Below are 24502 nucleotides of genomic sequence, written 5' to 3' on the forward strand. Positions count from 1 at the left end.
CTGCTGAAGCCACCCTCGTAGGATCAGCGCCCATAGCTGCCGTGGTAGTAGTAGCCTTCGACAAAGTCGCCGACAAGGACTTTCTCTGTGCCAGTTAAGGCTGCTTGGGTACGCAGCCTTCTTCTCTTCTGTCCTTGGCTTATTGGATTTCTCCCGTAGCTTAGCCGGGGTGCTTGACGGTAGGCTGTCTATTGAGGCGAAAGGTGATGCTGATTGTGCCCTATCCAACTTGGGACCCGCATCATCGGCTAACCCGTTGGACTCAGACTTGCAGATCTTGGCCCTACCTTGGACCCCAATGGATGGGGTGACCTCAAAGGACTTAGAAGACTGGTCCTTGGAGCTGCCGGTCCTTGGCGAGGTATGACCCTGCTCGGAGGACGGGTCAGAGGCCTTGTTCGAGTTAAGCCATGCCACCATCCAACTATGCCTGTCATTCATCGCCATCTTCTTAGAGAAACCTAGGCATATCCTGCACTCTACCTCCTTATGGTCTGGGTGTAGACAGTAGAGGCATTGTAGATGCTTGTTATCCACAAACACATTCTGTGGCCTGCGTTTGGTGCAGGGCATGAAGAGGGACCTCCCCTCCTTCTTTTCCTCCGTCATGGTTGGAGGGCGCAAAGTAGGCCCAAGATGGTCTTCTAGAATCTTCGATGGGGCACGGAACTTCACCGCCAACAAATCCCCATTGCTGGCAGATGAGGAAAAGAGCACACATACTCTTTGGAACAAAAATTTAACTTTTCTCATTGCAAAACTTGAAAAAACATACAAACAGCTAGGAGAGAAACTCAAGGACTCCCAACATTGAATCATGTGGTAAAAATCTGAGGATGGCTGCCAGAGGCATGGCTTTGGGAGAGGATAGTCATTGGATGGAGCAGTATGACCCAGAGGACAGTGATTGGTTTAGAGGAGAAATACAGTTTTAAAGTGAAAGTGAAAGAGTTTTTTCTTTTACCGAGGATTCTCATCCTGACTGGGAATATTTATGAGCATGGAATCCATGGCAGAACCCATGCTGGAGAATCACAATGAACCCGGGGCCCGATTCTGAACATGGTGTTAAGTACCAAAAACCTCATAGAAAGTGCTTCTGAAATTTTCAGTAGTAAAGGTGGAGCATTGTTCCGAAGTCGGAATGAATGCACCACTTTCAGATTATGTGCGCTGGTTGCTAGGAAGGGCGTCAAACCAACCTAGCAACCAGCACTTTCGGTATTGTTGATTTTAGATACCGATTCTTGTGACACTTTTCCAAAAAAAAAAGTGGGGCCCATATAGGGTACCGCTTTGGTGTTGTTCGGGTCGCTGTTGTGGAGGAGTGCCACAAGACTGCCTCGACCATGACAAGCCCCAGGCTTTGCAGCGGGACCGTTCGGCGAAGCTGCAAGCTTTGATGTAAAGTGCTCTTAATTCCAAACATAAAAATAAACATGTTATAAGCTTGCAAAAGTGCTTTTATCTCGAATAAAGGCAACTTTTGATTTGCACTGCAGGGGCATACATTCTCCTACCTCTGCCCTGAATATAGACCAGCAACTGGCCCAACCCACCGCCTGCCAAAGCACATTTCAGAGCACTTCTTTTCAATAAGGAATTTCAAAAATGATATGATTAAGTACTTGCTGCCCTGGTAGCCTTGTACTAAAATTGACTGGATTAAAATGGGTAGTATGGGAGCCGACGTGTTCTCGGCAACACTTTAGTTAAATTGAGATTAACTCGATATTTAACGAAAATGCTGGCGAGATTGCAATCTGTCCGTTACCTACATAAACAGTTGGATTGCACTGTCATGCACTGCGCTGATACCCAGGCCCACTTCAGAATAGGCCTGGTGCCTGGGCGTCAGGAACAGGCACAGTGAAGCATGCTGACTAGCACGCTCACTGTGCCAGCTTCAGAATCGTACCCTCAGTATGCTATTCCCTACTTGCATTAGCTGTGCATATAAAAGTATCAGTACCATCGTACACTTGTGTATTTTAGAGATAAAGCACTATATTGAGGTATGCTAGCCAATTGCACACCATAATAAATTGTGAATTTGACAAAATGCTTCAAAATAGATGATAAAAGAATAAGAAATATATAGGAATGCAATACCTTTGGCAAGGGAGTTATCAGCTTATGGTTCTGGTTTCAAAGAGCTCAAATCAAATTACATTGACTGAAAATCCCCAACATTCATTGGGGGTATTTCAGAAGCGAGAAAAGAACCTTCACCTCTTCTTTCCAATCCACATTGATTTCAATATGTTTTGATTTTCTTTAATTAAACCTCAATGCACATATTTTCTAAAAAAACATTTTAAACAACACTGTGCAATGTCATTTTTCATTTATCAAGGGCCCAAAGGCAGTAGAGTCACAGAATATAGCGGCACACTGAAGTACACATGACAAACAGGAAGCACGTGTTAGGCCATGAACCTTGTTGTTCATTGAGACTGTTTGCAACATACCTCACTCTTAAAAGGTGGGAACATCACAGGTAAGCTGCTCTGGCGGGTGTGTTTCAGGTGCCGTAAAAGCTTTTGCTGCACATGCAGTTTTTCCTTCTCTTTCTCTACTAAACGCTGGCCTTCCTTAAGCCTTTCCAGATTTTGTTGATAGTCTTGCAGTTGGTGGCTAAGCTCCTCCCTGCTCTTCAGAAGCTGCTCCTCTTGGCTTTGGCATTCAATTTCTCTCTCCTGGAGCCTGATCTCTTTCTGCTCCTGCTCTCTGAGTCGTTGCTCACACTCCCGGTGCCAGCGTTGCTGCTCCTGGTTGAACTGGTGTTGAAGCTTGTGCAAGTTGGCTGCTTCTTCCCTGTGCTTTTCCAGGTTCCGGTACTTCTCCTGTTCTTGGAGCAAGTTTCCTCTGGACATGGTCCCTCGGGCAGTTCTCTCGCGCTCCTGCAGCACCACCTTGTGAATTTCAATATGACTGTCCTGAATGGTGACGGCAGCCTGTAAATCAGAATGGTCACATTTAAGCTATTGCCACAGTATCGTTACCTATGGAACAGTTGTAAATGAGAAAAAGGGTCTAGGGTTCTGGAAAACCTGCCCTCCAGCAAGCTGCACCGCACACCAAAGCAGCTTCTACCCCACTTCCTCTGCACATTTAAAACTATAAGATTCATAGCAGAGAGTTTAAAGGCATCAGTCATTTTAACCAAACAAACATACTGTCAATTAGGCAAGACAAATAATACAATTGGCTGGCAGAGAACCTGCTAGGATTTCAAAACATAGTGTAACTCAGGAAGATCACAAGAAGGTTTCAGGTGCCTGAGATTTCCACATGAAGACATCATGAACATTTTAAGATCATCACAGAGGCACACGGGGGCACAGGACGTAATGCAAGACACGCAGTGTCCACACCTCAACTCGCTCACTTACCTTTGATCTGAAAAATCAGACCATAATCAACCCTAGGTAAATCATCAGATGCAGGCAGACCTCATAAGCCACATCCTTACACAGGCAACTCTGCATCTGAAGAAAATGGCTTATATTGACTTGTGCTGTAGTCAGCTAATAATCAGTCACTGTACCATGGTCTATCACTTTTGCTGTAGCTACCTTTGTGCCGCAACAAAAGAGGGTTTTGGATGCAACAGTATTTAAAGCTTTTGGGAGGAAATCCATAGTCAACAAACACATGATCATATTGGAGGAGACAACGCCCCTGGGACCTCTTCACTACGCTAAACAGATTAAGATTATTACATGCGATACTATGTTGAGAGAAATATTTAGCCTACACCTAATACTCAAAATAACCATCAACAGTACCTACTAGAGTTGTGGGTGGACTGCACCAATCAGGACCCCCCCTCCATCAATAAAATTGAGCCCCACTATGTGTTTAGGAAATATCTCTTACAGAGGGATAGTCACCCTACTTTACGCCAGGCAAATCCCAGATGTAGTTTCTTGTTTTTCTGCAAATGTGCCCACCTCCCCTGTAACAACACTTTAATGATCCAACATCAGATAATCGCCACCTCAAATCATCACTTATTATGCAGCCTTGTCCCAAAGAGATTGAGGCTGTTCCTTCCATCCTCTAAGGACAGTTTCAACCTATCTCATCACATGCTACTTTCACCCTTTATAGCTGGCCTTCCTTATAGTCTTGAATTCATATACAGAAGATACCAGACACTTTCTACTACAGTAATGTTTTGCGAGAATCAGGCATAAAATGCTATATAGAAATCAGATATTATGAATATTATTATTAAATGGCAAACATCATTAACTGTGTTAGGCATAGGTCCTAACATATTGTAGGCCCATCCTTCCCTTTTCCATCCCTGAAATCACCCATGACAACCCTGACCAGCTTCACCCAACACACTGCAAATGCATAGCACATCCCAAATCTACAAAACTATTACCCTGCACAGCTTCTTGTTTGTTATCCTGGATGTATGGATGTTGCATAGAATGCAAGACGAGGAACTAGCACAGCTACTTCTTTGATAGCAATTCCCATGCTTACTGACTACTGTGTCTTTGCTACTGGCCTGCACACATTTCCAAGTACCAACTTTATACAATTGCAAACCCATGACACACGTAGCTCTATAGTAATTTGCTCACATTAATTCTATTTCAATGTATGGCAAGAGTGAGTAGAGTGGGGAGTTGTGTTTCTTTATGTCTGAGGGCACCTTATGCAAGCTCATTCAGATATTTGTATGTTACCCAAATAAAGTATTTAAAATAATCTAATGTACCTGTATGCTGTATAAGAGACGGGTCAGGTTCTGTATTGCTTGTACAATCTAAAAGATAAAATGAGAGGTCTCAAAACAAGAGTAAAAGGTTTATTTTTTAATTTGCCAGTGCCTACCCTCTCCCCCAATCGATGCATATTGGGAATATACTCATTAGATACAAATATGCTAAAGCTTACCTCTGCTTGTGTGATTCCTGTACAACGTGCAAGATCCACCTAAAGTAATTACACAGATGTAACTATTTAACTAATCTACATATGCATAAAGCTTAAGCATGATAATCGCTTGACGCAAGTGTTGTTTACTGAAATACAAATGCTTACAAAGTAGGTGCAAAACAAATATAATCAAAAAGCAAAATTATACTTCATAAAAGTCAACCATAAATATACCTGCAAGTGCAGATGCATGATGAATTCAGAGTTTCCTGTAACCTAAACCATCAACTGTAGTGTTGACTCATACAAACAGAGCGGCAATAAGCCTGAGTCATCCTATCTGAGGGAAGGCTACCATGACATTCCCTTTACCTGTACCAGAGAAAGGTGGGGCATAATACCTTGGAATTCACATGTTTGACCCAACATCCTGTTTCACTAATAATAGGCCGTATTATTTGTAACTGAACGGCAAAATGCCAATTCGGAGGATGGAGGTCCCCACAAAATCAACTAGATCCAATATTTTCGCTGCTGTCACTACACCCTTAGTAGTGCGCACTCTGGTACACCACCAAACTGCAAATCTCCCATTCCTGAGACTGTAGGCCAGCCCTACATAAAGAAAACTGTAAATAGCTCACTACAGTTTGGCCAGTAACAGCAAAACAGGCATATTTGCCAAATGCTGCCTGCTATACCTCCCTCCCCGGGTTCACGTTTGGAAGCAGATACTTTCACGAGTCCTTCAATTGAATACCACTGGCAGTAAATGCAGCTGCATTACAGGGTGCATTTTCAAGTTGAAAGTCTACCAATGTTTTACTTACATCTCACAGGTGGAGGTAACAATTATAAAATGTTTTCACTGTACAGAAGGTTGCCACAAGTGCTTCCATTACCACAAGAGAACCAAGTTTGGAATGGATACATTGGAAGTGGGCGAGAAAGAGGGTTTATCGAATGGCTACACACTCCCTCCTTTACCATGTAATGTCCAAATGAGTCACTATGACCCTTTTGTACATTAACAGCAATTTCACAATTAAAATGAGAATGGAAATAGATAACAACTTATATTTTCTTATTACTTTAAGGGGTATCTAGAAGAATGCAAGTAGTAGTCCATGATTCCACTACCATTAACACTAAGCTAGTGATAATTACAGCGAACAGAATGCCGGTCAAAAATCCACCAAGGTTGTAATGGGGCCGTAACCAAATCCCTGATATATCATGGAACCAAAACTGTTGCATTGCCTTACCAATTCAATGGAACAGTTTCTCATGCACACCACAGAGAAACAAGTACCCTAAAGAGGTCTGAAACCTCATTAGATCAATCGCTTGCCCGATCTATACCCACATATTGCCCTTCCATGCTCCATGTATCTAACATACTTTATTATTAAAACCAATTTTAATAACCAATTGGTGTGAATGATCTGATGCCAATTTAGCATTAAATCATTCACATCCAGGTAGGGACCCCATTATTTAATTGAAAGTGTCATACTGCACAGACAATTTCAGCTTCAGGATCACACAGTACTTTGTTTTCATTTCTTGCACTCACCTGAAAAAAGAATCAGTGATTTCTATGCCAATAACATAAGATTAGGACTTGGGTAACTATAGAAATACAAGCTGTCAATTAGTTGGCAGAGGATTCAAACAAAAATGTCATAACAACTTGTAATTTAGGGTATGTCAAGCTCTAGGTATTGATATTGATGCCTTAAAGTAGGACTAGAAAACTACATGCATTTTATTGGAATAGACCCTCACTGAGAACCAGAGCTTATTGTGAGGACTATCCAAGTCACAGGAACTCATGAGGCAGAGCCTAGGGTAACACACTCGTAGAATGTGCCTAATTAAACAAATGGGTTACACGCAGGCATGAACAAATGGTTTGAAATCTGCAGCTGATACACAATCTATACAATATTACGAGGTATGTGTGACACTGTGCTAACCAGTACTACTTTACAATCTGTTATTTTATGTTGTACTATACTATGCTGGGCTGTTGTGTCTATTAATTTACAGACACACTGTGATCCGAATGGCAGACCATGGAGGGCATAAGGGTGGGGTCACCTGCATGGAACATTCTATACATGAAGCATAACAAAATATCTGAGAATTCCAAGAAATGTTGAAATGTATATGTGGGCTGCATGCATTCATGAAAGTATATGTTCATATTTGTGGACAAATTGAAAATGTCCCATATTAGGACAAACATGAATGTATGAGATTTTAAAATGGCCCCTCAGTTACCTTGTCCACTAAGTAAGAGTCCTCCATTTCACCCTGAATTTGACAAACACTGAGATCGAAGTCACTAGTGCCACCTTCTTTTACCTCCGTATTCAGTGCTGAAAAACAGTAAAAGGTTTGCCCACACGTATGAATAAGTTTCCTTGAACAGCACTATAGTCTAAGGGAGCACATTAAAAATCTATCTTTTCTAAACACTTAGGGGTGCTATACATACAACTCATATTTGTCATAGAATATAGTCAGAAAACCGAAATAAACAGAGGGATGAAGCAAATAAAATGCAGTAAAATTGAATTTACAGCATTACGTCCATGATATGAAATATCTTATGCATATTTGAATGAATTAAAGAGAATAACCTGTACCAGACTTTCTCAGACAGTGTACTTTCTAACGTCCCAGGTAATTTAACAGTGGTGGATGGCAAGAGATGATGGTCATTTTTTGTTGCAATTTCTTACATTCAAATTTTTTAATTAAACATATTTTGGTTTCCAAAACAACATATATACTAATTTTTAAATGACAGCAAATGTTAAAAAAGTAAATGACATTTCCAAACCCCCCCCAAAAAAATAACATTAAAAGCTTTTGATTGTTACCCCTACAAATAGAAACACAATTAGTTACTACATTTAGATTTAAATTCGATCCAGTTCACTAAAACAGTATTGAATTGAAACCAATCCTTAATGCCTGCAATAATTTAAAACATGTCTTCTCCTTTAAAAAAATGTAACAAGTAACGGTTAAGATTGTATGTGCTCTTCTGCACCCATGAGCGATTGCATTTAAATGCCACCGTTCAATTACAGATGCATAATCCATGGGATATAGACGTTTCAGCTAAATTAAAAGTGGTAATTATGGTTGTAGCAAAGTGAGCACTGCTGTAAAAAATATACATTTATATGTGTATATTACAGGGCCTGCGGTAGTGGCCCTGTAGTTATGGTTAAGCTCCCCCTGGACGAATCCTTACCAAACTTTGCAAAATTAGTATATGGCCCGGTCTGCATTCTTCTGGCAAGTTTGGTGAGGTTTCATCAAGAGGGGGGGGCAAAGTTATAGGAGGGGTCCCACATGTTTTTTTTCTCCATAGATACATTGGAAAAAAATGTTTGCTCACGCCCACAGCCCAAACCGCTGGATGGATTTTCACCAAATTTGCGGCAGGAGCGGCAACCTGGTCCCGAAAGTGTGCTTTTGTAAATTTGGTGTAAATCCATCCAGTAGTTGTCTTGAAAATGGGCTAAAAGCATGTAAAAAACAATAAGTGAGATCTGGGTAGGGCCTGCGGCCTCACTTCCCTATTCGGTCGCATCCGATTGGCCTAGAGGGCAACATGATGTCCGCGGACAACAGACGCGCCCACTGATTGGATGGTGAAAAAGCGTGAAGTGCATCAGATTTTTGGAAATGCCCGCCATGTTTCGTGGACAGCGGCCGTCGTCCGCGGTCATCGCAGCAAACATATTAAAAAACACAACATTGCACTTGTCAAAGTTATCAAACAATCTCTGGCGAGGTGAGGGGTGATGAGGATGGGATGAGATATGGTCGTAAGATGGTTCAGGGACGGTCCGGATGTTTGGGGTGGGGTAATTCCTGTGACGTTTGCGAACACTTCAAATGTTCGGGGACATCTATGCCTATTTCTGCATTACAGGGTTGGTGAAAAGCAGTTTTTGGATGGTTTATAACTTTGGCGCCACTCAATGAAACTGCATGAAACTGCATGAACATTTTCCAGACCTGATTCCGAATGGTTTTGCACAGTTTGGTGTGATTCTGTCAAAACAGGGCAAAATTAGAGGCTGGGTCCCAAAATACTGTAAAGGCTTGTAAATGTGGTGCCATTTGACGAATCTACACAAACGTTTGCAAAAACATTTTAGATCTAGATATAAGTGTATTTGTACAGTTTGGTGGGATTTTGTCAAGAGAGGGCTAAATTAGTGGAGGGGTCTCAATATTTTTAAATGGCTTATAACTTTGTTGCCATTTGACGAATGTTTAAAAAAGTTTCCAGAAAGATTATAGACCTAACTTTGAATGTTTGCATAAAGTCTGAAGTGATTTTGTCAAGTGGGGGCTAAGTTATATGACTATTGTATGTACATACATTTTGACACTTGAAAAAATAAAACATGGGCGGATTTCCAGCAAACTCATGTAAGGAGCATTGGCAAGGATCTTAAAGCATGGTTTTGCAAATGTGCCTGTGTTTTATTTTTTGACAAGTGCCATGATGTAGGTACAAAAAAAGTGATATACCTTTGGTGACTGAGGTATAGCCTGTGGCCATGGGCAGTGGCCAGATTGTCCGGGTAATGGCATAAGGTCATGACCCGGACAATCTGGCTACTGGCCATGACCATGATGGATGACAACTGGGGTTAAAGTGGCCATGTCCACCTGGGCCTGGCTATGTGGTAAAGTAATTCGAAAGTGGGATAGGTTTGAAAGGGAAAAAAATGGTGCTTGTGGTAATATGATCATAGGGTTCTCTCTTTGCCTTCTGCAGGCTGCCATGGAAAGGGAAGAGGGGTTCTGTATGGAGCCCCGCCTTCCCTTTCCATGGTGGCCATCTTAGAAAATGATTTTCCTTCCTAGAGCGGACACGTCGCCATGCCGCGCACGAGTGCATGATAACATGGCACTGTCCGGAAGGTCCGTGATGACGTCAGACGTTCGTGGACATCGACGGACGCAAAAACAGTGGAAAAAGTTGGAAAGAGTGTATAGAGGTGTTAAAAATTATGGTAGAAGGTGGGAAATGGCAGAGGTTTAAGGTGAAAATGTGTAAATGTTGCTCTATTGGGGTAAGTATGATATTAGTAAGTTGTAGACGTTGTAGGAAAATAGCATGCACTGGTAAAAACCCATGAAATTCACTGAAAAAAGTTTGTTAAAGGGACGTTATGGTTAAGTTGCACCAACAAAAACCTATGAAATTCACTGAAAAAACTTTGTTCAAGGGACGTTATGCTTACAAGTAAAACCAAAAAACCTCAGAAATTTGCCAGTTATGGTAAGCTAAGCAACCATAACTTGCGCCACCACCGTGCACTGCTAAGACTAACACCCAGGACATTAAAGATGACATCACAAATGTCATTGATGACATCACTGATGACATCACATTTGAAATTAATTTTGATGAAAAGTCCCTACATGGGGTTGTGTTTATAAGGTTGGTAACAAGATGTCAGGGGCGATTGGGAGAGCTATCGTGAACTACTTAATCTATTAAAGAATGTACTCATCTAAACAACATTGTATTGGAGTGTTGTTGTTAATATAGGAACCTAATCATGCATAAACATAGGCAATGGCTGGAGCCTGCACCATAGAAGTACACTATTTATAATCTTGTAATTTTAGATAGTAAAATAATGAATGCTACCTTATCAGAGTGTTGAATAATGTTAAATATGTAATAACTATCTAACAATTCAAGACTTACTACACACGTCTGCTAGTACAAACAATACATATGAAGACCCACAATGCATGCAAATCAGAGGCACATACAGGGAAAATAAAGTAAGGAAGAAAGAAACAGCATCATCAGAAAATGTTAATAACATTAAAGTTTATCTTCATGTATACAAATGAAATGCCTGCTTATTGCCCCATTTATATGCACCATGAGCTGAGACCAAACCCTAAGGAAAGTACTTTAAGAAAATATGACAAGGTTAACGTCTATATATAAAGCACCTTTTGAATTTTAATATTCTGACTGCCAGTGAACTAAACCAAGTGACCCAGATATGTGATGTCATCAGTGATGTCATCAATGACATTTGTGATGTCATATTTGAGGTCCTGTGTGTTAGTCTTAGGAGTGCACGGTAGTGGCGCGAGTTCTGGTTGCTCAGTTTAGCATAACTGGCAAATTTCGGAGGTTTTTTGGTTTTACTTGTGCCCATAACATCCCTTTAAACATGTTTTTGTATTCAATATATATCTAATTATAGAGAGAGAGAAAGAGAGAGAGAAAGAGAGAGAGAAAGAGAGAGCGAGAGCGAGAGAGAGAAAGAGAGAGAGTTTGGCAGGACGTAGGGAACGGTATATAGGGGTAACTCTAAATTAAAACAAGGACAAAAAAGATTAAAATGAAACACATTGCCATGACCAAATGTACCATTTTACATTTTGTGGCGATGAAACTACATAGAACTATATTTGAGCAGTTAGATGATGCATCGTTTCAAGCTTGTCTTGTAAACCAATTGACTTACATACTCTGTCCTTAATTGGGATGTCCACCAAAAACATTAATGGTCTTCAATAAGTTTATGCATAATGTCATAAGAATCTTTTCTCCTCATATGGCAGGACAGTAAGATGCCATCCCAGGTTGGAGAGCAATAGTTTTCAGGTATTCAGTGCTCTGTTCCTCCCCTCCACTATATGATGCTAAGTTCTTATTCTACCATAGATGTCTTAATACATTTTATTTAGGCTCACTGTTACAGATATCGAGACAAAGGCTAGATGGCTTGCACTATGTGGGATCAGAAATGTATATTTAATATGGATGAAGCTACCCTTATTATTGAACTCACGCGTAATTAAATACATATAAGCTTTCCAGGAGTTGTCACTGCCCTGTAGCAAATGACACCAATGCCTTGCTGTTGCATGTGATGACCCTGAGACTAGATTCTATCCAAAGGTACTCAACAGAAGTAGCCCGAGGAAGCCCCAGTGCTCTTTTTCAGTGCAAGACCTCAATCGTTTTAAGAAAGTTCACATTGTCTGGGGACCTAATCACCTGTACAGAAAAGAGCAATCAAAGTAACATTTGGCTTAAAAACTCCTACCAACTGGTATTATTTATCAAATACACACACCTCCTTAATATTTCTGGATGCATTTAACATTGCATTGTTTTGATATACCTTCCATTTCAGTTCATCTTTGAACATAACGCCCATGTATTTAAAATACATCACAACTCCGGTCTTTTTATACAATGCACTACTTATACCATGTTTGATGATGCTTGCATATGAAAACAATGATGTAGGCAAACTTCCAATTCAGTTTACACTGAATAAAGATATGATTGAATTCACAGCCTCCGATAACCAAATCAGGTAGAATCTAAAAGAATGAAGTCATCTGCATGTCCTACCCATTGAAGGTGAGACACCTGCAACTTTGCAAGCAAGGAGCCTATCTGTTCTAATGCAGAGATGTCAACCATCTAGAGGTTGACAAGTGAGGGTGTGAGAAAATACCCCTGCTTCAAATTTCTATGGGTCATCATTTTGTCCAATGTCCCCCACTTAGAATCCATCTCATCTTGAAAGTCATGATCTCATAGAGGATCGCGATCATGTAAAGAGGCCGGCGCAGATCCCCAATTTGTTTTATTTGAACAGAGGCGTAGCCAGGATTGCCTAACAAGTGGGGCCTAACGCTAACGTGGTTGGGCACGCTGCAGTGGCATTAACATCTGTAAATGCTAACACAGTGCTGCTGAGTGGGCATTTACATATTTTGGGTGGGCCTTGCCCGCTCAGGCCCTACGATGTCTTCGCTTCTGAATGTGAATCATAATTTGGTCCTCTTATGGCAGTCAAAAACAACTGTATAATCAATAAAAGCAGGGTAAAATGGGTGTGAATTTGTTTTAGAGCTTCCTTTGCCACACATAATAGAACCATGGTATTCATGGCCGAAGATTGACCTACATGAAACCCAGTCTAGAATTGTGCATTAATGAATTTCCACCCAGACTCCAGCAAGAATTTTGTATATAGACTGGCCGGAGTAGTAAGTAAGACGATCAGTTGATAGTTACAGGGTTAATCCTTTGGGCCCTTTTTCTAAAGTTATATATGTAGTTATTTCCATGATACCAGCAAATGGCCACCTTCACTGATTCCAGAGAAAACCCGAGGGGAAACTGCATGCCATAACCCTGGTGATTGCCTTATGAGACAATCCACTATCCATCTGGACCAGGGGCCCTAGATGGTTTGGGTTTTTACATATTTGTTTTTGTCATTGTTGGTGTACACGCTTTCCCATTCTGTTTTTTTTCAATAGGACAATGATCAGCATCAAAGACACTCATCACAAATAACTTTTTGAAGATAGGTACTCCATGGCCCCTCAGCAATGTCATTGAGTGTTGAAGTATTTAAGGCGGGTGTATTCATATCGCATTGTCAGCAGAAGGGCCTAGTGCCATACTGTTTTAAAACCGTGAAAATATTTCTCCATTTCTGTTCCACACTGAAAAGCTACAAGTTTTAATATGAGATCTTCATGCAGCATCAGGGCATTGACTGGGTTGTTACTTTTGATGGAAATATCTACAATTGCCTTCCAGAATCGTTCCTGTTTAACCTTCCTGTCAATATTCTGCCTACCCCAGTCAGTCTACATAACTCTATTACTATGATTGTTTATATCCGAGTTATTAGTAAAGTTCAAAAGTTCAAGTAAACATTCAAGAAGTGACTAGTGAATCCTCTCTGTAGTTGACTGTATGTGAGTGGAAAGTACAAAAGATTTTTCCCTAAGTAAAGAAAAAGTCAATCATGGAAACAGAGCAATCACACATTTGGATGTTTTTTTTTGTTTTGTTGTGATTTTGGTTGTACATGCCCAACCGTACACAATAAGAAACGAAAATTCATAGTCGTATAGGAAACAATTCAAACAAGAGTAAAAACATTATGATGTACACATGATAAAAAAAGAAAAGGAAAAGCAACAGTTTACATTCAAAATGAATAAAAACCTAAACAAAATAAATACTATTTAAAAATCCATAATCCTAAAGCACATGAGATTTACAATCTTACCATCGCAACTTAATTAACCCAGCTGCTTATAGCACTTCGATAACTGCAATAGTAGCAAGGGAGTCATCACCACTCGATATTCTTTCGAAAGAATTATGCTAGAACCAATAGTGCATAATTAAGAACAAATTTGCCTAATCATGTAGTTCTGGCTGCCATTAATGCTGGGCAGTTTAACAGAATATGTTCTCTGTTCTGAGTCTCAAACTCATTCTGACATGGGGGACAAACTTGGCTGAATTCACCAGCCAAAGGTCTTACTTGGCGAATTTCCCTGGTTGTAAGAAGATTGAGCCTATATCATAAGAAATGACCAGCCCGGTATCTATTGGGATTTTTTAAAAGTATTTAGGAATGGTTCCCTGTGGTTTATCTAAGGACATAAACTGTTATAGAGCCTATATTTCCTAATTTCTGCTAACGTATTAATCCACTCCCACCTAATCAGAATCTTTTTTTATCAAATGGGCCTGTTAAATTAATTAATTGGCTGACAATTCTGCTCCAACCAGTACCTCATCTGCCCTCTTCTTGAGATGGAACATGGCAGATGATGCTGTTCTTGACAATACTTCAGCCACATCCTCATAAAGAGAAACCTTCAGAGGGGCAAACAACTTTCAATAAAGCAAGAGGATTCTGAGGTCCACCACACAGCCCAATGCTCTAAAGCCTAACTTAAACCTGAGTGCGGCTATCGGGACACATTCTGGTAGATCCAAAGCCCTCTTCCAAACATGTGATTCTACCTTGTTATAGGCAAGACATCTGGAGCCATGACTTATCTCAATGCCATAGAGTAAACTGGGAACTACCTTCATCCCATTATAAGATGTCATTGGACAGATAGAAAACCTGCAATACCGGGCTCTGATCTTCTTCCTCTGGATTCCTGCCTGTAGTGCCTTCGTCATTAAGTACACCATCAACCTGCCTGCGCTATTATACGTGTACAATTGAAAACACAAATATGTGAGGGTATGCAATAGTACTAGCGGTTGATCGCCAATACTCCAGGTGTAACCTGTTTTTTAATTACTATTATTAGTAAATCTGATGATCTTGTTTTTTTCCTATTAATACATAATTAATTCTGTGCAACGTATTCTATACCAGCATTCCGTTGGTTTTTGGTGCCCACTTGAGTTCTATCCATAAGGACAACGTCATCCGCACAGGCCAGCTAGGGTACTGGATTAGTGGTAATTCGTGGAGGTGCAAACAAAAACATGGAAAGAAAATTACCTAAATCAGAGAGATAAAGATTGAACAGGCAGGAAGCCAATATGCAGCCCTGATGAACCTATTCGCTCAAAAGGTCTCCGTCAGGGCGCCCTGCCCATTCAAACGCACCGGAAGAAGAGTATGGTCGCGTAGGATGACCAAAATAGACAATAATGGTCCAGTTTCTCAACTTACTCCACAACAAGTTTTGGTTTACACTGTCAAAAACCTGACTGAAATCAATAGCTGTGACATATAGTGGCAGAGTACATGGTCTTTGCGAATCCTCCTTTAACAAGTTAACCACCAACCCATTCAATTCAGTTCCGAGGCCCTTCCAGAAACCAGCATGATATCTTTGCAATCTACCCACCCTTGAGGACCAGTCCACCAGATCACTCAGAATAAGAGATACACAATTCTTACTGTCACTATCTAGGAGAGAGATAGGGCAATAATTACTAGGATCAGCCCTGTCTCCCTTCTTATAAATCGCACAATTTCACATGCCTGGTGTCACTCGAGCAGACAAGATTCTGCTGAAAAGAATGTACAGTATGGTGGATCACATCATACAATATGCTCCACAGGGTATCAACACAGGGAAAGGAAATTGATCAGGAAGATTTCCTGTAAACTTTGGAGAAGTGAGCCACCAACTAATTTTCCAGGACAGGATTACTCTGCACAGACAGAGCCTTGGGATATGTTCATCGAGTTTATCAGATTCCAGAAATTCCTAGAATCATGTTTTGTAATGATTGATAGCATTTTCAAACCCTCATTTTGACCCAGGATGCCTTTTTATCCTTTAATCCAGTTTTTAAGTTTCTGCTTCAAACTTCTGAGTTTAACCAGATAAAGATCCCAATCACACTTGCTAGCTCTGAGGGCTCTAAACTCCCTTCTCAGTATTTTATTTTTATTGTGAACTATGGCATCATATGAATGGGTGGTTTGTTGCTCTTGAGAAGGCTTATTATTAAGGTCTTCCAGAAATGGTTGGAAATTAGCTAGAGTCATGATTGCCAGTTTTTGTTTAAACGTTGTTTTATATGTAAAACCCAAAATCGGACCATCGTATTTGGCATAGTTTTGAATAGACCTGGAGATCCTGTTTCCTCCTTGGTTAATCAACAAATCAGTTGCACAAGAATTAGTAACCTGAGAGACCTCACCTCGTAACTCCAATCTTAATTGTGAATTGTCACTTAGGTCAGACTCATCAGCTCACATTTCTAAACACAAATTGAACAGTTCTGAAGTTAAGGCAAAATAATCCAACATGGCATATTTACTGCCTGATCTCCAGGTATATCTGGGTGGGCAATCACCCGGGGTTTAACCATTCACAATTATTAAGTTCCAGTTGTCAAAGAACTCAACGCATAATTTCCCATCCTCCTTTTCCCGTGAATGAGTACCGCCACCTTCAATCTTGTTTCCATGATCACAACCCATACATAAGGAACAATCAGCATTTAGGTCCCCTGCTACCATAATGTGAGGCCATCATTCTTGCACAAACAAGTATCAAGGATTTCTCCCAAATTTTCCAAAATGAGAAATGGATTACTGTGACAAGGATTGTTGTAAATATTGACTAACAGCACTGATCTTTGTAATAGGAAACGTTTCAGAACAGCCCTAATCACCAGCAAACCATGAACAGAATTCGGCATTACCTCTGATTCACCCAAGATAGAACTATCTACCAATATTATGAGACCTCCTGGGGATCTACCCCCCTGGCCCTTCAATGACATTTGTTGGAAGATTGAGAACCCACCAACAATCATTGGGACTGTCAACCACACCTACTGCAAACAAAATATGATTCTTATTAAAAATGTCTTGTCTAGAGGCATGCCCTAGAAAGCAATTAAATCCCCAAGTATTCCAGCGCCGGAGTTTAGTGCTCAGTGGTTTGTCACGTTGGACTAGTGTCCAGTGCCACAATCCCCCAATTTCTTGAAGGGCTTAACAAGAGCTTTTGACAGCCAAAGCCAATCGTGGGACTCATTAGTAATAGTAACTTTAGTCATCACTGGCTGCACAAACTCAACCCTCCTCACATTATCCGCAAGTGATCTTAACTGGGGGACGAGACCCAAGACTAAAAGCACCAAGACCTGTCTTCTCCATCTCCTCAGTCACAACAACTGGGTCCACTTGATATTTCCTCAAGTCATAGCCAAGGGCTCTTAAGTTATCCATTTCACTCAAAATCATCTGAACCACAATATTAGATTTGAACTCCAGTTGAACACTGCATAATCGCTTATAATCTGGAAAGAATACCCTTTCAATATTTCTGGACTCCAATAATCTTAGTTGCAGAATTTCATGAAATAGCTTTATAATGTTAGTTCTGTTCAGTGTAACCTCATGCAGACCATTTACTATCCAACCTCATGCAGACCATTTACTATCCAATCTAGGAGAAATTTTGAAGGAAAAGCAGTCATAACATGCACCTTATCCATTTGTAGTTGGGTAAGCGCGGCCAAGGTCAAGTTAGACACTTGATCGCTACTGTCCCAAGAACAAAGGGGACATGCACTCAACAAGGTAATACTTTCATAAGATCTCACTGTTAGTTAAGAATTGATGTAGTAACACTGTGTGAGACTACACAACACTTATCTGCTTGGTATTAGGTAACCCACCTTTTTGTTTAGGTCTGTACTACATAAGTTGGTAGTGTGACTGAGCAGCCAGGTCCATCTCAAGATGGATAAATGTGAGCTGTAGAGCTGTAGCAATGAAATTCACAAATAGAAGTAGCAAAGTAACACTTACACTCAAGGTTTCAGTTATAAATAGTTATTTATTTAACATCAATTTTTAGTTTTTTTTTTAAAAAGGCCAAGATAGGTAACAATCAAATATACTTTAAAATACTTTCCCAGAATCGGCACAAGTTTAGTGAATACTCTTTAGAGGTGCGTTTTACACACTTCCTACACCCAGAGGTGACTTCATTCACAAGGACAGTAATGGCATTTATATATCACTATTTATACTTTGCAGATTCTGAGGTTGCATAAAGGAAAGGTTAAAGGAAGGGAAAAGGTTAAACAGGTTCTCAGGGCATGTAAGTATACTTACATATTCCAAATAAGTCTAGACAAGCCTTTCACAGCAATAACAGTCTAAAACAAGTTACCACCTATGAGGGACAGAAATATCAAAGTCTATGGACTAGAAGAGTCTGCAGGGAGCCAGGACAGCCAAAGTCAATTGGAACACAGTCTATGGAACAGAGTCACTTCTAAGTTAATAAAAGGTTTTGCACAAAGTTAGAGAGTTTTGTAGAAATCACTTGTAGGGTCACAAGCTGTTACACTTGTGAAAAGCAGAGTTGGAATCAACTCTAAGATAAGCCAATGCAAGTCGCAACTGAGAAAAGCACGGCTCAAAAAGGCACCGAGGTAAGTACCCCAAGTCTAAACAGTATGTCTGGTTTGAAGATGAGTGGTCCAGCTGGATTCTGTCCTGTTGCAACGATGCAGATCCTAGGTTCCTGAGTATCCGATCCTAGGTTCCTGAGCATCAGTCATGGGGACAAGAGGGAGGACGTCTGGAGGACTCCTGCGTCAGCAATTTGGAGGTCGTCGGCAGCTATGGGCTCTTTTCGGGTCAGGGGCACTTTGCGGTTTCAGCTCGTGGTAAACAGCACCACCGTGGATCTCGGATACCAGTTGAGCTTCCTTCACTCCTTGACTCCTGTACTCTGGTGAGGGGACTCCAGCTGTGATCGTCCTGCTTCTGGAGGGTCCTTAGGGGACTCTTGGTGCTTCTGGCTGGATTGTAGAGGTTGCACTCGACTACAGATTTCTCCACTCCTCGCAATCTGTTCTTGCAGCAGCGAAGAAACACAGCCAATCAGGGAAGATGGTCCAGTGGAGTTTGTCTCATGCAGGACTGGTTGCATTCAGGTACTCCTAGAGACAAAGGACAGGGGAGTTTCGGGAACCTCCCTCACATCCTGCCTTTGCAGACACACTGGAGCCAGAGGCAGGGTCAGGACTGAAGCCCGCCAAAGGCAAAAATGAACAAAGGGTTCAAACCTGGCTTGGCGCGCAGAGTAAAATCCAAGAAAGACCTCACAAACAGAAAATGGTGAAAAAAGCACACTGGGGCCATTTTGACAAAATGGTCACCCATGGGTACTGTACTGCAGCTGAGGGTTTGCCCTGCAGTAGAAAAGAACAATGGTAGGAAAATAAAACTACTGCCACCAGCCATTTAAAGTAGTGAGGGTAACATAAAAAAATGTTACGTGAGAATGTAGGATAAGGGGCTACTAGGTAACCCCCCAGCACTCCACATAAAATGGTGTGTGCTGGACCTACTAAGAGAAAAGGTTAGTAAAGTCAATTTCACTTTACTGTTCTTGGGAACAGTAGTTCACACAAGACAAGGTATTTAAACCTTAGTGGAAATCTAAAGGATTTCTCTGTGACACTGCACTGAAGGTGCTGTGTGTCATCATACAAAGGGTAGGTGCCTATGGAGTGTGTCAGACTCCAAAAACAGAGGAAACATATAATCCAAATCAGGTCAAAACACATGTTGTTAAACGAAATATCATATCGTGCCTCCTTTATTGTATATATTGGCCTAAGCCCAGTCGCTCTGCAAAGAAAACCGCGTTGCAAAGTTGCGATTCTAGATCAACTTCGCTGCCATTTTAGGTCCATCCGCCATTTTGATTTCCATTTCAATGTTACTCTGTGTTCTAAAATGGTGGACAGTGTTTCCCGCTTGTAACTGAGCCATCCTGAAGTATTGAAGTTAATGTTCAAACTGTCCGTTGGCCGAATGTTTGAGTTGAGTAAAGAGACCTTGTCCCATGCCTGACTTGTAGACAGAGGATTGTCTGCACCAATAAGTCCGATCTGCGGACATACACCGGTCACAATGTCTAACAAATACTGAACGTGGACACTAGCTGAACTGCATTGTAAAGGACATGTGTTAAGGCTTTTTGTTAAATCCAAGAATACACTGTTGCCATTGTAACTTGTTTGTATGTCAATTGAGAATGATCCATGAGCACATTGTCGGACAAGCCAGAAGTGAACTCGGCATGAACTCTAGACCATGGATCATTAACCTGCAGAGGGGCTGGACATCATGATTGGAAATGTATAAAATGTACAACTGTTTAGACGTCCAGTACCTCTCACTTCTCACATCGAAAGGGCTGGTATCCGCTGTGATGTACTGAGGGCCAGATAGCTATCTGATTTTGTTTTCTTTGTAACTGTACAGTTTTAGAATAAAGATCTGTGAATCTTTATAAGCCTGTGTTTGGTGTATTTCCTTTTGGGGTACTCAGCCTCGATATTTTCTTTTTGCTTTTACAATGTCAGAGTGAAGGAAAGGTCCCACTCACTCTAGGGTAAACATTTAAAAGTCCTAAAGTCCAGCAAAAGAGCTGGGGTCTCTAAATTGGGAGGAATTAAGCACTCAAATAAAAATTCTCCCTAACACTCACCACATCTACCATCAAGTGGCTTTGTTTTTCCCTGCTGTTATCTTTGTGTAGAATTGAGCCTCTATCTCTACATTGTCTTTGCTGTTGCCTTAGTTCACTAGGTACCGCCCAATTCGGAGTCACTATTTGTTTTGCGGCAGCATCCCCCACATTCACATCTTTATCAAACTCGTGTTCACAGCCATGTTCTCTATATATTCGGGCAGAGGGGTGATCTAATCCGTGTCCTGCTCAAGGCCATCATGTTAAAGATGGATAAAGCAACACACTCTTCTTTTGCGAGACCCAAATTATGATCAGGTGTCTTGCAAATCCGTTTGCCCAGCAGATCACAATCAAATCCCCTCTGATTTATAATATTCAATTTCATGGGCATATCTATCACAGCTTTCACGCTACTGTGTGTTCAAGTAGGGTTTGCAGACAAAGACTCCCCAAATTGCTTTACCATCAGAGCCAAACGGGGGGCATGAACATCTGCCCTCTGAATTTCCCTCATTTCTATCATAGTTGGTTGATTTCCATTACATTTTCCAATCGAGGGACCTTGACCAACGCCTGTAGTAATTTGCTTATAACACGCTTTCAGATTGGCGTGATCAGCTGAAACACCTTGTTTGATCAACTCTGTTGTACTCAAACTCAGATGGACAGCAATAGGTGCCTTGTCGATATTATTCAAGGAACCAAAGCTTTCAATTTTCCCAAATATATAACCCTCAGTTGTTTCAACAGAATTGCAATCGAAGACAGTTGGTGGGGGTGTTAAATGGAAAATTGGAAAGAGTTTCAGAGGCCACTAAGCCTGGCTATCCAATTCTTTCCTTCTCAACTGTGGGGAAACTGTGGTTCTTTCAATGTCTGTGTCTATCACTGGTACTGAACTGTCTATCTTTTCTTGCTGACGGTTGGACTATCTCCTTCCTTTCTCTCTGGAATAAAAGTAAGATTGTTCATAGGTTCTAGCACCTCTAGATCAGGCATTTGAATCAAAATGGGACTCATGACTTCAGCCACATTTGCTGTTTCTTCAGTTAGGTGTAAGTGTCTCAAGAATTTCCTTGAGCCAGCTTTCCTAGATCTCTGCCCCCTTTTTCCGCCTCTTTTGTTAGTTCTTGATTGATTGTCTCTTCGATGTTCCAGCATGATTTGTGGTACTTCAACCTCTTTCTCTAGTTCGGCAGACAAGGGAGTAACACTTTTTAGGTTCCCAAGTGATTCCACTGTTCCAGTATGATCCCGTACAGAATCATGCACCAACTCCAAGTGTTTCTTAACATTGCTTACCTGCAGCATATGTGTGTTTAGTTCTAAATGTATGTTTATCATATAAGGTAGAAAAAGAATTTAGCATCATATTCAACACAGATATGTCTGGTGCAGTTAATCTGATCTGATTGTCTAATTCTTGGAGAGTATGTTGCATTATCTGTTGAGGTAGCCCCAGACTTCTTAAATGATTTTCAGACTCTTTCTCCAGAATACTAGTAGAGTGCTCTGTTAGCAGTGAGAAATTAAATTCTACCTCAAAGGGTTTAGAAAACCTGGGCGGTGAAACTCCCTTAAACAGTAATTGTGGCAGGTCTGCATGTGGTGCCAGTTACAAAATACTTACATCACTAATAGAGACAGAGCTTGTGGATTTGAGGCCTTGTCCAGACGGACTAGTGCTGATTGTCTAAGACCCGTACTTCCCATTGGACCTCATTTCTGAAAATAATCTGGGATATTTTTCCCGGTGCTGGGACCCAATCGTGGGAGTCTTGGATTTCTTAAACAGTTTTTTTGGGTGTCTCCTGATTAGCACATCCACGGTTTTCCACAGCAGGAGTAGATAATTGAGTCTTCTGGATTAAATGATGTGACCGCTCTGGCGATTCAAGGACATCAGTAATTACAGCAACACCCTACATATTGCTTTCATTACCCACCACTAGTATGTCACTTATTGGATAATCCTCATTTACAGAGGAATGTTTAGTCCCCGGCTGTTCTCGAGTTTCTGAGATCTTCTGCAATACAATTTTGTTAGGTAATCCTGGAAGATCCATGTTTGGGTCTTTAGTTAATCCTGGAAGATCCATATTTGGGTCCTCCTCCATACGTAGTAGCGTTTTCATACAAATAGGCATGGCATCTAAAGTGTTTTCGCAAAGAGTAAAAGGCTCTATCCAGTAGATAACACTATGCCAAATGAATTACTCATATTTGAAAAATGCGTTCCTAGAGACCTTAAGAAACTACAAAAACAACATAGGTCCACACGCTACAATCTGACACAACAAGAAAGACAGGCTCTTAAATCTCTCAGTAATAATCCACACATTGTCATGAAGCCTGCGGATAAGGGCTTGGGCATAGTAGTCCTGAATCAGGCATAATACCATACTATGGTTTCAGAACTTCTTAATGTGCCAGGTAGCTACCGCCCCCTCCGTAAAGACCCCACCAAGGACATTCAGAAGTCCATTTTAGGGATTACGGACTACGCCCTTCAACGCACTTGGATTACCCAAAAAGAAGCAGAATTTCTCAATAGAGCAAATTGTTCAACCCCGAAATTCTACGCGATTCCCAAAATTCACAAGGATGAAACTAAACCACCAGGTAGACCTATCTTAGTAGGCTGCGGGACCATCCTCAAACCAATCTGTCCATTCATTGACAAATACCTTCAACCGATCAGTCAACAAACAGCATCATACCTAAGGGACAGTACCTCGGTTATTTCACTGTTTGAAGGGAAGCCTTTTGACCCCACTACTAGTCTTTTGGTCACGCTTGACATCATAGCGCTTTACACTAATATTCTTTATGATGAGGCTATGGAATCCATACGTGCAAATCCTACTCTTTCCACATTGTGCAACAAAGCCCTGGTTGAATTTATTATGGAACTGGTCTCATTAGCACTTACCAACAATTACTTTAAATACCAGGACCAGTTCTATGAACAAAACCAAGGAACGGCTATGGGGGCAGCATTTGCCCGCAGCCTGGCCATTATTTCTATGCCCGACTTTGAAACCAAATTCATTTTTTCAACTTAAAACCCTTTTGCCAGCACATTGAGAATTGGAGGCGATACATAGATGATATTATTTTCATCTGGCACGGCACCACTGACGACCTGAATGCCTTCTTGCTTTGGTTGAACCAATGTCACCATACCATCAAATTCACACTTTCCAAGAGCAATACACAAATTCCTTTTCTTGATCTTCTAATCCAGCACCAGACTAACAAACTGGTATGAACCTTATTCACTAAACCTACAGATCGCAATACACTATTGCATTTTGACAACTATCACCCACGTACACAAAATGAAAATGTACCTTTCTCCCAATTTTTGAGATTAAGGAGAAACTGCAAATCCGTATTTGACTATGATCACCATGCACAGACCCTTACCACTAAATTTAAACAACGTGGCTACCCTAAAAAACTGGTTTCAAATTCATACAAACGGGCAAGATTTACCCCCCGTGAAATTCTGCTACAACCTAAGGATCAAGCACCACATGATAAACTAGTGTGCACCCTTACGTATAGCCCACACACCTTTCTAATAAAAAGAAAGGGCCCACACACCTTTCTAATAAAAAAAAACTATCAAAAAACATTGGTCTGTGGCACAACTCTCCCTACCAAGAGGACCATTGCCGATCTTTGCAATGAAAAGACAGAAGAAATTAAAGGACCAATTGGTCCATGCCTCCATGCAAAGCAAATCCTCAAGATCCAT

The 24502-nt window shown here is 41.0% G+C and overlaps 1 protein-coding gene across 6 annotated transcripts in view; it reads right to left on the reverse strand.

The window, feature by feature from the left end:
- ARHGEF28 (Rho guanine nucleotide exchange factor 28) overlaps positions 1 to 24502 on the reverse strand; it is a 1591074-nt gene that overhangs the window by 65231 nt on the left and 1501341 nt on the right. For 5 of the 6 annotated variants that reach the window (XM_069627491.1, XM_069627490.1, XM_069627493.1 and 2 more), the window contains 4 exons: positions 7189 to 7286; positions 4921 to 4959; positions 4742 to 4789; positions 2472 to 2957 (listed from right to left, as the gene is read on the reverse strand). In XM_069627491.1, coding sequence (XP_069483592.1) covers positions 2472 to 2957; positions 4742 to 4789; positions 4921 to 4959; positions 7189 to 7286 — 671 coding nt within the window. The remainder of the gene's footprint in view (positions 1 to 2471; positions 2958 to 4741; positions 4790 to 4920; positions 4960 to 7188; positions 7287 to 24502) is intronic. The other variant, XM_069627492.1, reaches the window with a different exon arrangement.

This window comes from Ambystoma mexicanum, chromosome 6p (assembly GCF_040938575.1).
Source record: "Ambystoma mexicanum isolate Mex_15411 chromosome 6p, UKY_AmexF1_1, whole genome shotgun sequence".
NCBI lineage: Eukaryota > Metazoa > Chordata > Amphibia > Caudata > Ambystomatidae > Ambystoma > Ambystoma mexicanum.